The following is a 13,801-nucleotide window of genomic DNA, read 5'->3' on the forward strand; positions in this document are numbered from 1 at the left end:
TTACTTCAGTTACTCCCTCCGCTTTTTTGTTTTTGCCGCAGGTTCCAAAGCGCTTGATGCCTCTGTGGAAAGCCAGTGTGCTGGAGGCAGAGGCAGCTCTGCCCGAGTATCTCAGGAGTAAACTACAACTTCCTTCAGTCAGAGAGATACACTGTCCTGTTCCGGAGGAGAGGACGTGCACGTCTCCGGCCTTCCCCGACCTACATCTGTCCTCACAGAGTCCGGTCTTCTCCAACGGGCACGATCTTCCCGTCGTCGGCTCTCCCAAAACGAAGGAGGGGAGCAAAAAGAAATCGTCCGCTAAAAGGAAAAACCGCTCACTGCCGAAAAGTCCCGATAAAATCAAAGATGAATTGTTCTCCAAGCCGACGTCGGGCCCCACGCCGGCCGTTCCCAAACCTCCCGCCGCTCCTACAAACGACCCGGCGTCTGACTCCAGGGATTGCCCTTACTCCGACATTGATTCAGTTCCCAGGATACTGTGTCCCAAACGCTCAGAAGAGCAACTCAAAGGGGGGTCGGATAAAAAACTCTGCGCCGAACCAAAGGCGAGTGCAAGTAAAAAAGCGAAGAAAGTCCGCGACACAGAGAAAGGGGCGGCGTCTTCGACCAAACACAAGCCGAACAACAAGCCTGCAATGAAAAAACAAAGGTACGCCGCGTCTAACGGCAGGAACCTGTGTAGCACTTCGCCAGGATTATCAGACGGCACGTTCGAGATGCACTCTTTCTACTTGCCGGCAAGTTGCGGCCTCATGTCCCGAGCCCTCGCAAACTACGACGGATCCGAAGGCAAGGGCGATCTTGACTCTAGCCTCGAATCCCGATCGTCTTCCTCTGACGAGCCTGAGTCGTTTTCTCCCACCCCGGACGTATCGGAGAGCGCAGAACACCAATGGCAAGTGAAAACAGAAACCGTAGGCGATCCGACGCACCCGATGTCTCAGCGCTGCGGCGGCTCCTCGAACCCGACTTTGCTCAAGTTTACAAGAATCCGGTCCCACAAGGAGGCCTTTCAGAACGGGTCTCATCTAAACAGTAGAGATTTCACCTTCAGGCCTGCGGAATTTCCAGTCGCCGGTTTAAAAATCAAAAAAGAATCGAGCCTTTCGTGTTCCTCCTCCTCCTCTGTTTCATCCACGTCGCCTTCACCCTTGGAGGTTTTCCGCGAGCCTAAAGACCTCTCTTTACATCCGCTGGTGAAAGACGAATGTGGTTCGGACGACCCCAACTCCAAGTACAAATTCACCACCTACCTTATGTTGCTGAAGGACTTGCACGACACCCGGGAGAAGGAGGGAAGGCCGCTGACGCTGCCCCCCACCTCTCCGTCCGCCCTTATCAAACAGGAACCCTCGCTCCTCCCGACACAGCCCCACCCTGACCGCGCGACTCCCAACACGGTTCACAAGAACGACGGTCAGACTCCCGGGGTTCAGAACGGGCCGCAGAGGAAACCCACAAGCAGCCAGAAGCCGAACAGGTCGAAACCTAAGTCCACAGGAAAAAAGGAGGCTCAAAAACCTGACGCTGGGAACAGTTTGCTTCCTCTGGTTTCAGACCATAAGAAACAGAACTCGCTAGATGTGGTTGATGCGAGAGCAGCGCCCACTGAGAAGCTCTCAAAGTCCCAGTCAGATTCTGGCCTCGATAGCAGCGGGAAGGGCACGATGTCGGCGGTGGCACCGAAGAAGCGCTGGCAGACGTTCGATGCTGAGGTCGAGGACAGGACAAAGCCAAAGAATAATCAGAGCAGCGTGCTTGAGCAGGACAGGGTCGTGCCTCCTGCCAGACTCAATGGAGTGTTTGAAGAGAGCCACCGAAGCCCTCAGGTCAATGCTACGGAGAGGAAGGAAAGCTCTGGTAAGTGTTTAAGATCTGGTTTAAAAATGAAATGCTGTTACACAGCCAAAATCATAGCTTGCCTAAAAGAAAATGTTTAAAAAAAAGGAGCATGGGTATCTTGAAGTAGGAACGATGTCATCACTGCGGTTCTCAGCGGCAGATCTGGGACGAGGCTCCGGGGTAAAGCTTACGGATCCTGTGGAGATGGTGCACTCTATATTATTATGGTTTTTCAACTATTTCCTTTCATGTAGTGCGTTATATTTGTAGCGGTTTGTGAACGTAAAAAATCAAAGCGCACGACAAACGGGGTTATCGACTCCCAAAAGAAGGAATCGATTCGGAACAGCTGGATCGAGTCGTCAGTGATTCCAGACTTTACTTCCTGTACTAACCTACGTAGGTTTGTAACAAAAAGCCCCGCCTTTTTGTTTTCATCGGCCGCTCGCTGACAGCGGTAGACCGATCACGACAGAATGGGACGTCTGACAAATCAGAGCAGGGTACGCTCTCTGAAAGGAGGAGTTTAGAGCGAATGCTTTAGAACGGATCTTTTAAGGAGTCGTTTGTAAAGGTCGTGCAGCAGTTGAAATTATGAGCACATTAAAATGTTTTTGACCTCGGATGTCTATCGTATTAGACCTCTAAAACAAAATTAGGCACGTTTCAAAACCATAATAGGTGCGTTTTAAGCGATCTTGTCGATGATTGGCTGTAAGGGTACGAACACATTATTAAGAATCAACAGATAAGGTGTTAAACGGATACAAATACAAATAAGAGATGCACGATTCAGTATTTTTTTTAGGGCGTCTGGCCGAGACTAGATGTCTGCCTCAGGCCTGCAGGATGCAAAAAAAAAATAAAAATAATAATCAAGTGGGAGGTTTTTACTTTCATGCAGGCCTGAGCAAGCACGCAGGTACGAAGCTGACGGGACAAAGACAGAGCACTTTCGATGCATTTTGCAACATTCGCTCGTTTTTTTCCTTAATAAACCGCCTGGTCATGGTCGTTGTGGTTTAACTGTACTAGTTTGTTTATGTTTCGGGAATTTTTTTTTAAATATTACGGGTGGGTGCATACAGTAATAATACCTGCGTGGACATTCTTGTGCATCCATACCCAGATGAGGACGGGTTCCTTTCTGAGTCCGGTTCCTCTCAAGGTTTCATCCTCGTAACGTCTCAGGGAGTTTTTCCTCGCCAGCGCCACCACCGGCTCGCTCAATAGGGATAAATTCACACGCTTAAAATCCGTATCCTGTGTTTATATATTTCTGTAAAGCCGCTTTGAGACAATGTCCGCTGTTAAAAGCGCTAAACAAATCCAATTGAATTGAACCGAGTTGAATATTATGAACTGGAGTGGTGTAGCGGAGGTCGAGGAGCCGTCAGAGACAGAATTCATTCACACAGCATGCTGACAGTGATGATATGTTTACATCTGGGGGGTTGAAATTTATTTACAGGGCTTTCGGAGGCATTGTAGGAAGGGGGGGTTTATTCAATTCAAAAACAAACACTAAAAACAGTCGAGGTTTAGGCCACGCCCACTGCGGGTTTAAATCCGGTACAGATCAAGACGTAATCGATCAAGACGTGTGACGTGACCGTTATACAGTATCTTAATCTTTTGAAATGTTCTTTTTTTTTCCGGTTATTTATTTGGCCGAGTTTTTATTCACGGATTCCTTTTCCTTCGAAAGGCGCGAGAGTAACGTAGACGAAATTAGCCTTAAGCTACGACGCCGATTGTTCGTTCACGTCGGCAGCCAGTCCGTTAGAATCCGCCGCGTCTGAGAACGGCAGGTCAGGAACATCGCATCCGGTCGGGTTTACGACCGTTTCACACGCTTGAGCGACTGTAACGTGTTTATAGCAAATACAGTACGTCGCCGGGTGTCAGATTTTCCATCAGCGTGCGCTCAGAAGGAGACGTATCGGGTCTAAATATATCGCCGAGGACACACGTCTTTTCTGTATTAATCTCGTATTGACGATGCTGTCAGGAATCTCCAAGGAATTCCAGTTATTGGTGATGGGTTCTGTTAGGAGTCAGCCATCGTATGTATAGTACAGTACAGAGGTGTTAGGTTTGAATGGATACATTGTTAAAGGGTGGTTAGGTTAGACGTGTAGCTGCATTAACCCAATCGACTCAGCCCCTCTCATTCCCTTTACGGCGATGTTTTCTGTTGAGTCTAATGACCATTCGATCGCCTTTGCTAATTATTTTGGTTGCAGAAATAATCCGCTAGCTGACAGACCTTTTGAGCAAATATATATCCTGTCTCTGTAGATGTACAGACCCGGATACAAGCGCATGTGCTCGGGTCTTTCCGTTTTGATTTCAAGCATTTAAAACGTGCAGGGGGGTTAAATATGGCGCTGGCGGCCCGTGGAGAGACGTGCAGGAGATCGGTGATGGATATCGTCAGCGTGACGGCGTTCAAAACCCGCACGCTCGATAAACGCGATGAAATGCGAGGACAACGCTGTAGTCTGTGGCGTGCGCACGCGATTAAGGCAGCACACGAGTCATGTTCGATTGTTGCGTTTGGGTCACAGCACGGCAGTCACGTGATACGATCGCATTACAAGCGAATGCAAAAACGTGTTGTTTGAAGGGTTAAAAGATGAGTTTTTCTGCAAATCTTGACACCTGCAACGTCCGTTTAAAAAGAAACGGATAGTCGCAGGAGAATTGAATTGAATCGGAGATAATCTGCTTCACAACAGTGAAAAACAATTCCGTACTTTACAGCTTTTAAGCGTTTTCTTTACGCAGACGTGTCGGATCGTTCCGTGTTTCTAGGGCAAGGTTCAACGTTAAGGAAGGTCACGTGAGCGAGAGAGTGAAAGTAGAGTATAAATCCGGAGGGGTGGACCGATCCTTTTGTTTTCCTAACAACGTTGAGACTTTTGTATAAATGTGTATATATATATATATATATAAATCCCGTGTTTTTGTTTATTTAGTTCTGTCCCGAAGAAGCTCTTTCACATAACAGATGTTTACATATAGTCCACAAGACAAGATAATAGCTGAATTTATGAAAAAATGACCCCGTTCAAAAGTTTACACACCCTTGATTGTTAATCCTGCGTGTCGTTACCTGGATGATCAACGACTGTGTTTATGTTCTGTGATAGTCCTTCATGAGTCCCGTGTTTGTCCTGAGCAGTTAAACTGCCCACTGTTCTTCAGAAAAATCCCCCAGGTCCTGCACATGCTTTACTTTTCCAGCATCTCCTGCATATCTGAGGGACTCGTACACGACTATTACAAACGGTGCAAACGTTCACCGGTGCTCGAGAAGGTAAGACGATACATTATGAGTGCAAGGGGTGTAAACTTTTGAACAGGATGATCGGTACTAAGTAAAAAAAACAGCTTTTATCATCTGTCTTATTTTGTTAACAGTATTAAGATTTAGCAGATTCTGCAACTGAAATCGTGAGTGAACTGTCCTCTCATTGGTCAGAGTCCATCCATAAAGATGGATAGACAGCAACTCCGCGAGCTTACCGTGGCGTTCTTTTTCAACTGCACGTTCTAGACCGTTCCACGGAGCGATTCTCCTTTGGGAATATTTTCGTCAGACCAAATTTCAACGAGGCATTTCACCTCGCCTTTGGTCCAAGTGAAACCGCGATTCATGCTGCGAGACATTCGCAAAACAAACACGCTTTTCTACGTAGCGTAGTTCCCATCGTGCATTGCTACATGGCTGGTCCATTGGGGCGGGTTAGTTTCTCACCACTCCCGCTCCCGAGCTCCAAAGTTCGGACCGATCGCTCCGGTTCGGAACCGAGCGCGATCGCCGTGTTCGTATAGGTCTAAACGGACCGGACCGAGGGAGAAAACGCACCAGGTTTTGAAACGAACGCTCCACACGAGCCATGTGTGAAAATGCCTCCGACAGTACCACCTCGGGCCCCCATAGTAACAGTTCAGTTCAGTTTGATTTGTTTAGCACTTTTAACAACGAACGTTGTCTCAAAGCGGCTTTACAGAAACATATAAACACAGGATGGAGATTTTAAGCGTGTGAATTTATCTCTATTGAGCGAGACGGTGGTGACGGTGGTGAGGAAAAACTCTCTACGATATGAGGAAGAAACCTTGAGAGGAAGCAGACTCAGAAGGGAACCCGTCCTCATCTGGGTAAACGACAGATAGCGTGAAAGTAAGAGGAAGTTCATTATGGTTTGAACATGAAGTCTAACAAAGCAGAAACACTAAAAATTAGCTTGTGCCCAAATACAATAGCAAAACTCCTAAAGTGAACACGTTAAAAAAGGTGTTATTTAACAAAGAAAACGGTATGATGACTCGCGTTCCTTCTGTAAGGAGAGATTCGTGTAAGGAGTCTGCAGTGTCAGAGCTTTGTAACGGTTTGTAACAAACAAGAAACTGTTTATTTTTTTGCCTTATTCATTTCAAGAAAGAGAAAAAAGTCTGAGGGTGAGGGAACGAGTGTTTTATTCCTTGCATAACGACCACCTAGTCAGTAAGGAGTAGGGATGCACCGAATGTTCGGCAACTGAAATTAATAAGTGAAAAGGCCGAATAAATCTGACCGAACGATGACGTGTTTGACGACGCGCACCTAAATAGCCTAGCAACCAGAATGAGACGCGCGAATGTCACGACCTCGATGAGGGGGCGCGCGCACGCACGAGCTACGTGCTCTTCGGATGTTTACTGTGGACACGTGCGTTTGTTTTGTTTCTGTTCCGGAGCATTCTGTCACGTCGCGAGACGTAAGGGAGTAGAGTACGGAAGCAGGTAAAGACGTATTTATTTAACGGCAGGCAGACAAATCCTATGTCTACTCTAATACTCGGCGAGGTGTACAGGGACGCGAGCGGTGTATATCCCCAATATCATCAGCCGTACAGAACCCGACAGAACCAGTTTCTGCACTCTTGTCAGTGCACGTTTTTGTTGTAGGCTACAGAGCGTTCCATTCTTTCAGCAGTCAGTTACAGGCCCAACGTCGGCTATTCGAGGGGCTCAAGGATGACCACATCACAATATTTTTATTTTACTCATTTATTTATTTAAAGTTATATCGTGCCTTGTCGGTAGCCGATGCCTGCTGGAATGAAAAAAAAAGTTCAATATTTTGAAATTGTAGTTTTTGTAATTGATTTTTTCTTTGAAAAGCAAGAGAAAATAGTACAAAGCACGTTTTGACTATTTAATTTATGCAATGGTGAAAAAAAAGGGCTAAAGTAAATGGAAAAAACGTGAAAAGACGTGTTCGGTTTTTCATTTCGGTGCATCGCTAGTAAGGAGTATGCAGCTGAATCTGATCTTCAGACTTTGATTGAAAAGCTTTTTTGTTGGTTGCCTGATTCATTAGTGAAGCATTAATTCATTTTATTTAATTTTTTTTCTCATGCTACCATTCTCACAGAGTGCAAGAGACTGCGGAAGCCGAGCAAGAGGCTGATCGAGTGGAGCGAGGAGTATGAGCAAATCTTCATTTCGAAGAAGAAAACTAGGAAAACCCCCGAGTCCTCCAAAGCAGTAAGTTTGCAACTGTGTTGTTCCTGGAGCAGTAAACAATGCGTCGCATTAATTTCCACCTGCGCTGAAAATACGCCCCAAGAAACACCATGTTCTCAAGCTTGCCTTCTAAAACCCGCCCCAATTTCCAGCCGTCCGACTTAACTGTCCGACTGAACCGGTTTGACTTGCAAAAGACATTTTTATTTACGAATTTTTCACGCGCACACACGACACACTAGGGTTGACGAAAGTACCGGTACTTTGGTACCGAGTCGGTACTAAAAAGAAAAAAAAGTCGACGGTAGTGGATTTTCATAAGTATCGGTACTGACAGGTGGTCAGTTGGGAACTTTTCATACGTGCACCGTGCAACAAGAAGACCAAAGCAGCAGCAGCGGTGCCGCCGGTCACCGTGGTTACGTCCGAAACCACATACATGTATTTTTCTCAGACGCTCGTTTTCTGCTTTCAGTCCCGTTACCTCTAAGCGTGTAAAAGCCACACCCCTAAAATTTCGGCGCGGATAGATTACCCATGCTTTCAGGAAGAGCGGCTGATCACCCGCGGTGTTTATTCAAGCAGGTGAGTTTAAAATGATGGTAGCGGTCGCATTATGAATGTCGTAGCATCGTTTCATCGGAGTGAATTATTGCATCCCCGGTTTTGCTTACTTAACGTTAGCATACGCGCGTTTAACGCTAATACGGTCAGGAGTCCTTATTCATCGTTTAACGCTTGAACTTTTATCGGGGTAAAACAAATGGGAGGACATGATGGGGTTCACAAATTTTACACACCAGAGGTTTTTTGATGAAATTTACGTGTTAGAAAATAACAGATGTGTGGACTAGCACCGTCTTTAGTATCAGTCAGTCAGAAACACATCTCTACTCTCGTCTGGAGAACTCCAGGAGCTTTAATAATGAAACACCTGAACTACACAGAACGGCATTTTTTTAAAAAAAAGACGTTTTATATTAATATTTAACTTCATTAATAAGATAGTGTGCTGTTTAATTAGCATGTTTTTGGGTTTTGCTTTGGTACCGAAATCGGTACTGAGTACCGTGGAATTTTACTGGTATTGGTACCGACTACTGAAATTTTGTTACCGTGACAACCCTACGACACACACACACGCGTTACCAGTGTCTTGTTTAGTGAAATCCACGCTACATCTATGTTCGTTGTTGGTTTTTAGCCCCGCCTTCACAAGGCACCGGATTGGCTTAGAAACCCGAAACCGCCACGATCTCACGAGAGACGTCTCGAGAGATTATTAGAGATGTAAAAGGATTTACGTCTGGTTTTTATTTCTTTTTGTTTTCCTCTTTGGTTATAATTTTCTGACATCGTAATACCACCGGTTGTTTTATAACCGTCGGAATGTTGTGCTTTATTTCTTTATTTTCCTCTGTAAAAATTGTAATTGTGCAAAAATAAAATAAAATTTAAAAAAAAAGCGACACACGAATTTAAGGCGGTCTGGGAAAACCTGTCCACGTTAAGAAAACGTAAATATATTTGACCCTTTGGAATGATTTTATTTACTGTATAATCTGCTTAACCATCATATATAGCAGTCCATACAGGATTTCGCGTGCCTTGCGGAGTTTTTTGCGTTATTTATTTTTCTTTTTTTCGGCGGAAAACTACTTGAATGGGACGAGATTGTTTTGCACAGCTATGTTTGTTGGTAAACGAGACCTTTTAGCCGTACTAGCGAATCGAAGAGGGCTTCGGATGAACGACGTCACCTGACGCGTCACGCCCAAAACCTGCGGTGAAAAAGTTATAGAAAACTTGCGGCTCCTCCGAATGATCGCGGCGTTTCCTTGATTTTGCGCTCGTTTGTGCGATGGCGGAATCCTGGAGGGACTGAACATAAAGGCTATATATAATAAAGCTATATATTTCATAGTTAAATGAAATGCGAATGATAGCGATATATAATTTGAAAGCGCTAGAGCTTTACTTTGTGACTGAGATACATGCAAAAGAGAAACGTGTTTCACCCTGTGATTTCCGGAAAATTGACCGTGTCACGTTTGCCTGCAGGCGTCCTCGATTAATAACACTAATGTTGCCGAGCAGACCCTGAACCCCCCACAGGCTGACGGTGTGAGCTCGGCGGCAGGTCAGCCGCCCGACGCCTGGACAACGGAACCGTCGCAGCTCGCTCTAGACCAAGCAGATAGCGTTCTCCCTTCACCTCCTCCGTCAACGCCCCACGACGCCCCCACGGTCGAGGCAGAATGGGTTGAAAAGAAAACGGGTACGAGTTTTTTTACGCTTTTTTTTATACCAGGCGCACTCCCTTTGTGTTGTGTGTCACTCCAAGAGCGTCTAACCCACACTCGGTCTTGCAGCATCTTCAGAAAGAAAACGGCCACGGAAGCCCACGAGTAAAGCGCTGGAATCTGCTTTCGAGGACGAGCTCGTCTGGATCCCAAAGAAGAAGGTGAAAAAACGCCGCTGCCGCACACATTTGAAAGAGAGTCGACGAGTTGTGGATATTTATCGTCTGTCTGTTTTCCTTTTTTTCTTTTTTCTTCTTTCGCCGTAGGAGTATAAGCAGCAGGGTCAGTGGTCAGAGGAAGCGGCCGTCAAAGATGTTCAGGTAGTAGTTTATCGTGTTTATACTTAAGTCAAGGATGAAACCTTGAGGGGGGTGGGGTTGGGGGGGGGGGGGGGGGGTCGGCTCATTGGTTCTGTCGACGACGAGTTTGAATCCTGACGATGCAGCAGCCGGAGTCGCGGAGTCTTCGAGAGCAGAACTGGCCAAATGCAGTGCAGCGCTAGCCAATCACAGGCATCCGTGAGCTCGTGTATGCGGAAGAGGGCAGACGGCACGTTCTTTCAAGTGCGTTTTCCAGTTTGAAAAGATGCAGCTGATTGGCTTCACGTGTCTCAGAGGAAGCACGTGGTCGCCTTCACACTCCCTAGCCGTGTAATAGAGGGGAGGCGGTTGGTGGGCTGGGCGGGAACGCGCAGAAAGTTCAAACGCAGTCAGTCAGCCAAGGTGTGTTTCCTGTTTGTTTAGTGTTGTACCAGAGCTACAAAGGCTTTAATCCGGCATCCGGGCAAAGAGCACGTTTAAACCATCTCTTAAAACTTGCACGCCAAACATGTTTAGGATTCCCCCCCAACCCGCGCTTAACATTCACTCTAAAAGGAGCAGTTGATTGGCTGTTGAAGACGTTTGCGTTTTTCTATTTTTAGAAAAACGAAGTTCCCGGAGACACTCTGTCCGGCCCCCCTTCTAAACCAGGTGAGCAACCGCGAACAAATATTAGATCGAAGTGTTTCTGATCTCCTGACAGATTTTGGATGGATTTCATTGGTCTCTTGTCTGAAGGTATACCGCCCAGACCAGCTGACGCGCAGACGCCCGTGAAGCGGCCCGCGACGCCCAGCGTCTTCCAGAGCCGCACGCCAGGAGAGAACCGCAGTCCGGCCGAGCCCAAAACAGACGAGAGGAAACCACACGACAACCCAGGACCTTTACACGCAGAGGTGAGAAACAGTCGTGTTCCGATCCCTCATATGCTCTCCTCCCTACACGCCAGCGTAAATGTGCTGGAAACAGAACACTATACGCTCTTGAACCAGGGTAATGCTTTAGAAATATCCGGCGTACGATTTTAAACGCGTGCACTGATTTTATATCAGAATGAATGTAGCATTTGATAATGATGTGATTGCATTTGATAATGATGGGGGCTTGGTGGTTAAAGGCTCTGGGTGACTGATCAGAAGGTCGGGGGTTCAAGCCCCAGCACTGCCAAGCTGCCACTGTTGGGCCCTTGAGCAAGGCTCTTACCCCTCTCTGCTCCAGGGGGCGCTGTATCATGGCTGACCCTGTGCTCTGACCCCAACTTCCTAACATGCCGGGGTATGCGAAGAAAAGAGTTTCACTGTGCTGTAATGTACACGTGATCAATAAAGTCTCATTAGCCCTCATTATCATTATCATAAATAAACAACAACCCAGACACCCTGACTGCGCCTCACAGACCCACTTTGAGAATTAAATTACCGGAGTAAAACAGCTCCAGTGACGATGACGGGAGTGATTTCTGATCCCTCGTGCCTCTCTCGTCTCGTCACTGCTCAGGTGTTTGGCGCAGCACCAAGTGACGACGTCGTCCAGGCCCGAGACTCGTTTTCTGCTGAAACGGCTCTGTCTAACAGTAAAAAGGTATCGGAGAAAGGAGGAGGAGGAGGAGGAGGAGGAGGGGGAGGCGCCTCGCTGAAGGAGAACGTGTGTCAGGTGAATGATTTACGGATCGATGTGTAGCGAATTACGTGCATATGATGTGATAGGAAAGCGCTGGACCTGTGTATGTGCGAGGATAAAGGAAGGGTTTTACCGACTGGTGTGTGTTCCCTAGGTGTGTGAGAAGACAGGTGAGTTGCTGCTGTGCGAGGGACAGTGCTGTGGGGCGTTTCACTTACAGTGTATCGGCCTCAGCGAGACCCCCAAAGGACGCTTCATCTGCCAGGAGTGCACTACCGGTGAGCTGAGAAAAGTCTCCGACCCTACCTAGAGGAAGTGCGCTTACTCCCGAAATGAACCTCCGTGGACGATTGAAACGTCTGTCTAGTGTCTGTAGCTTCAATGTTTCATTTTAGCCTGTATGAACCTTCACAGCCCATCTCGTACGAGCTCTGTCTGCTTGCGTTGTCTGCGGTTGCCAGATGTTTTTTTTTTTTTTGCTTCACAAGCTTACAAGTTTTTACTCGAGCGCAGCGTTCGGTTTTTTCTTCTCTCTTTTATCAGGAATACCCGATCCTTCGTTTTCCGCATAGCTCTGCTGTCGCGTCTAGAAGCGAAAGCCGACAGCGCGTCCGCTCGTCACGTATCCCAGCCGTGCGAATATAACGAGGGATAAATACAGCACTTAGAAAAGCGTCAGGGAAGGTATTCCGAGAGAGATGCAGTCACAGTTGACAGTCTTTAACGAGAGCAGTGCAGACAGATCCAGATCGAACGCGCGAGGTCGAGGTCTGGGTCAGACGTCGAACTGACAGAGCAGACTAGGCGGAAAACTACTCGAACCAGCGAAATCGCATTTGCACGGAATTGTTTCTTTCGCCATTTGAGTAGTAGCGGTCTTTTTTAACTCGAGGTTCAGTGAAGAACGTATCATAGTAGAACAGTTAAGGTTGCGTCTTAACCGCGTAGAATTTGCGCTCGCTATCTACTAACGCTTCAAAGAGAAGTGATTACGCTTCGAAGTGCACTACAAGCGAGTTCACTCTTGACTAACCTGTACTGGTGAGTTAACTCACTTGGGAAGCTTTAGTGTTGCTTAGGACGATATTTTTTAACGTCTGTTTCCGCTTTCTCCCCAAGGCGTGCACACGTGTTTTGTGTGTAAGAAACCGGGCGAGGACGTCCGGCGCTGCATGATCCCGGTGTGTGGGAAGTTCTACCACATGGAGTGCATAATGAAATTCACCCCCACGACACAACAGAACCGAGGCTTCCGCTGCTCTCTCCACGTCTGTTTGTCCTGCTACATCACCAACCCTGCAAACCCCTCCAGCTCCAAGGGTGAGGCGTAGTCTAGTCAGGAACCTACACAATGGTACGAGTGTGTGTCATGGAACGAAGGCTGAGACCAACGTGAACGCAGTCAGGCAGTTTTTAGACAGACGGGGAACAACACTGACTACGTTTACACGGACAGCAGTAATCTAATTATTGACCTTATTCTGAATAAGACAATACTCTGATTAAGGTGTGTACATGAGTCACGTTTAGAATATTCCCTTCATGTTCCCGTGTTACATGAACGCAGATCGATTAACAGCACACATCATTACGTCACCGCGCCACGCCGTCCGACGTCCCTCCGGAATTTCACGTATCGACATACAGTTGGTCTTCGTTATGGAACCGTAGACAGTTTTGGGTGTTTCATTTAAAATTTTTACGAAAGCTTCAAGTGCGGTTAATTATTTGTCGTGCTATACGTGCTAATGGACGACCGCTTGAAGCCGTGGGCTGCGTCCCAAACCGCGTACTTGCCTATTATATAGTAGCTGAGATACGTGTATTTCTCCTACTATATAGCAGGTAAGTACGCGGTTTCGGACGCAGCCGTGCTCTCTTGTTCGCTCTCACGAGCGCTGCCGTGTGTGTACGTGGTGAAAACTCTCACACGACGTTAATAGTGTGATTAAGGCGTGTACATGTCTGTAACGCACATCGATAATGCGACTAAAACAGGAATACTCCACACGTCTTAATTCCATCTGTGTTTACTTCGAGTATGATCTTAATCGGATTAAGGTCATCAATAATCTCGGTTTACATGCTAGTTTCTTAATCAGAGTACTGTCTTAATCGGGTTCGTATCGGATTATCGTCGTCCGTGTGAACGTACCGAACGGCCGGGAGAATCCGAAGTACACTAGAACTAGG

General features: G+C 46.9%; 1 protein-coding gene across 1 annotated transcript in view; it reads left to right on the forward strand.

Moving 5' to 3' along the window:
- nsd1a (nuclear receptor binding SET domain protein 1a) overlaps window positions 1-13,801 on the forward strand; it is a 32,525-nt gene that overhangs the window by 6,479 nt on the left and 12,245 nt on the right. The window contains exons 5-14 of the mRNA XM_017484871.3: window positions 42-1,863; window positions 7,274-7,386; window positions 9,427-9,643; window positions 9,738-9,829; window positions 9,935-9,988; window positions 10,591-10,639; window positions 10,727-10,884; window positions 11,486-11,641; window positions 11,763-11,886; window positions 12,728-12,928. Of these exons, the coding sequence (XP_017340360.1) occupies window positions 42-1,863; window positions 7,274-7,386; window positions 9,427-9,643; window positions 9,738-9,829; window positions 9,935-9,988; window positions 10,591-10,639; window positions 10,727-10,884; window positions 11,486-11,641; window positions 11,763-11,886; window positions 12,728-12,928 (2,986 nt within the window). The remainder of the gene's footprint in view (window positions 1-41; window positions 1,864-7,273; window positions 7,387-9,426; window positions 9,644-9,737; window positions 9,830-9,934; window positions 9,989-10,590; window positions 10,640-10,726; window positions 10,885-11,485; window positions 11,642-11,762; window positions 11,887-12,727; window positions 12,929-13,801) is intronic.

This window comes from Ictalurus punctatus, chromosome 14 (genome assembly GCF_001660625.3).
Source record: "Ictalurus punctatus breed USDA103 chromosome 14, Coco_2.0, whole genome shotgun sequence".
Taxonomy (NCBI): Eukaryota; Metazoa; Chordata; class Actinopteri; order Siluriformes; family Ictaluridae; genus Ictalurus; species Ictalurus punctatus.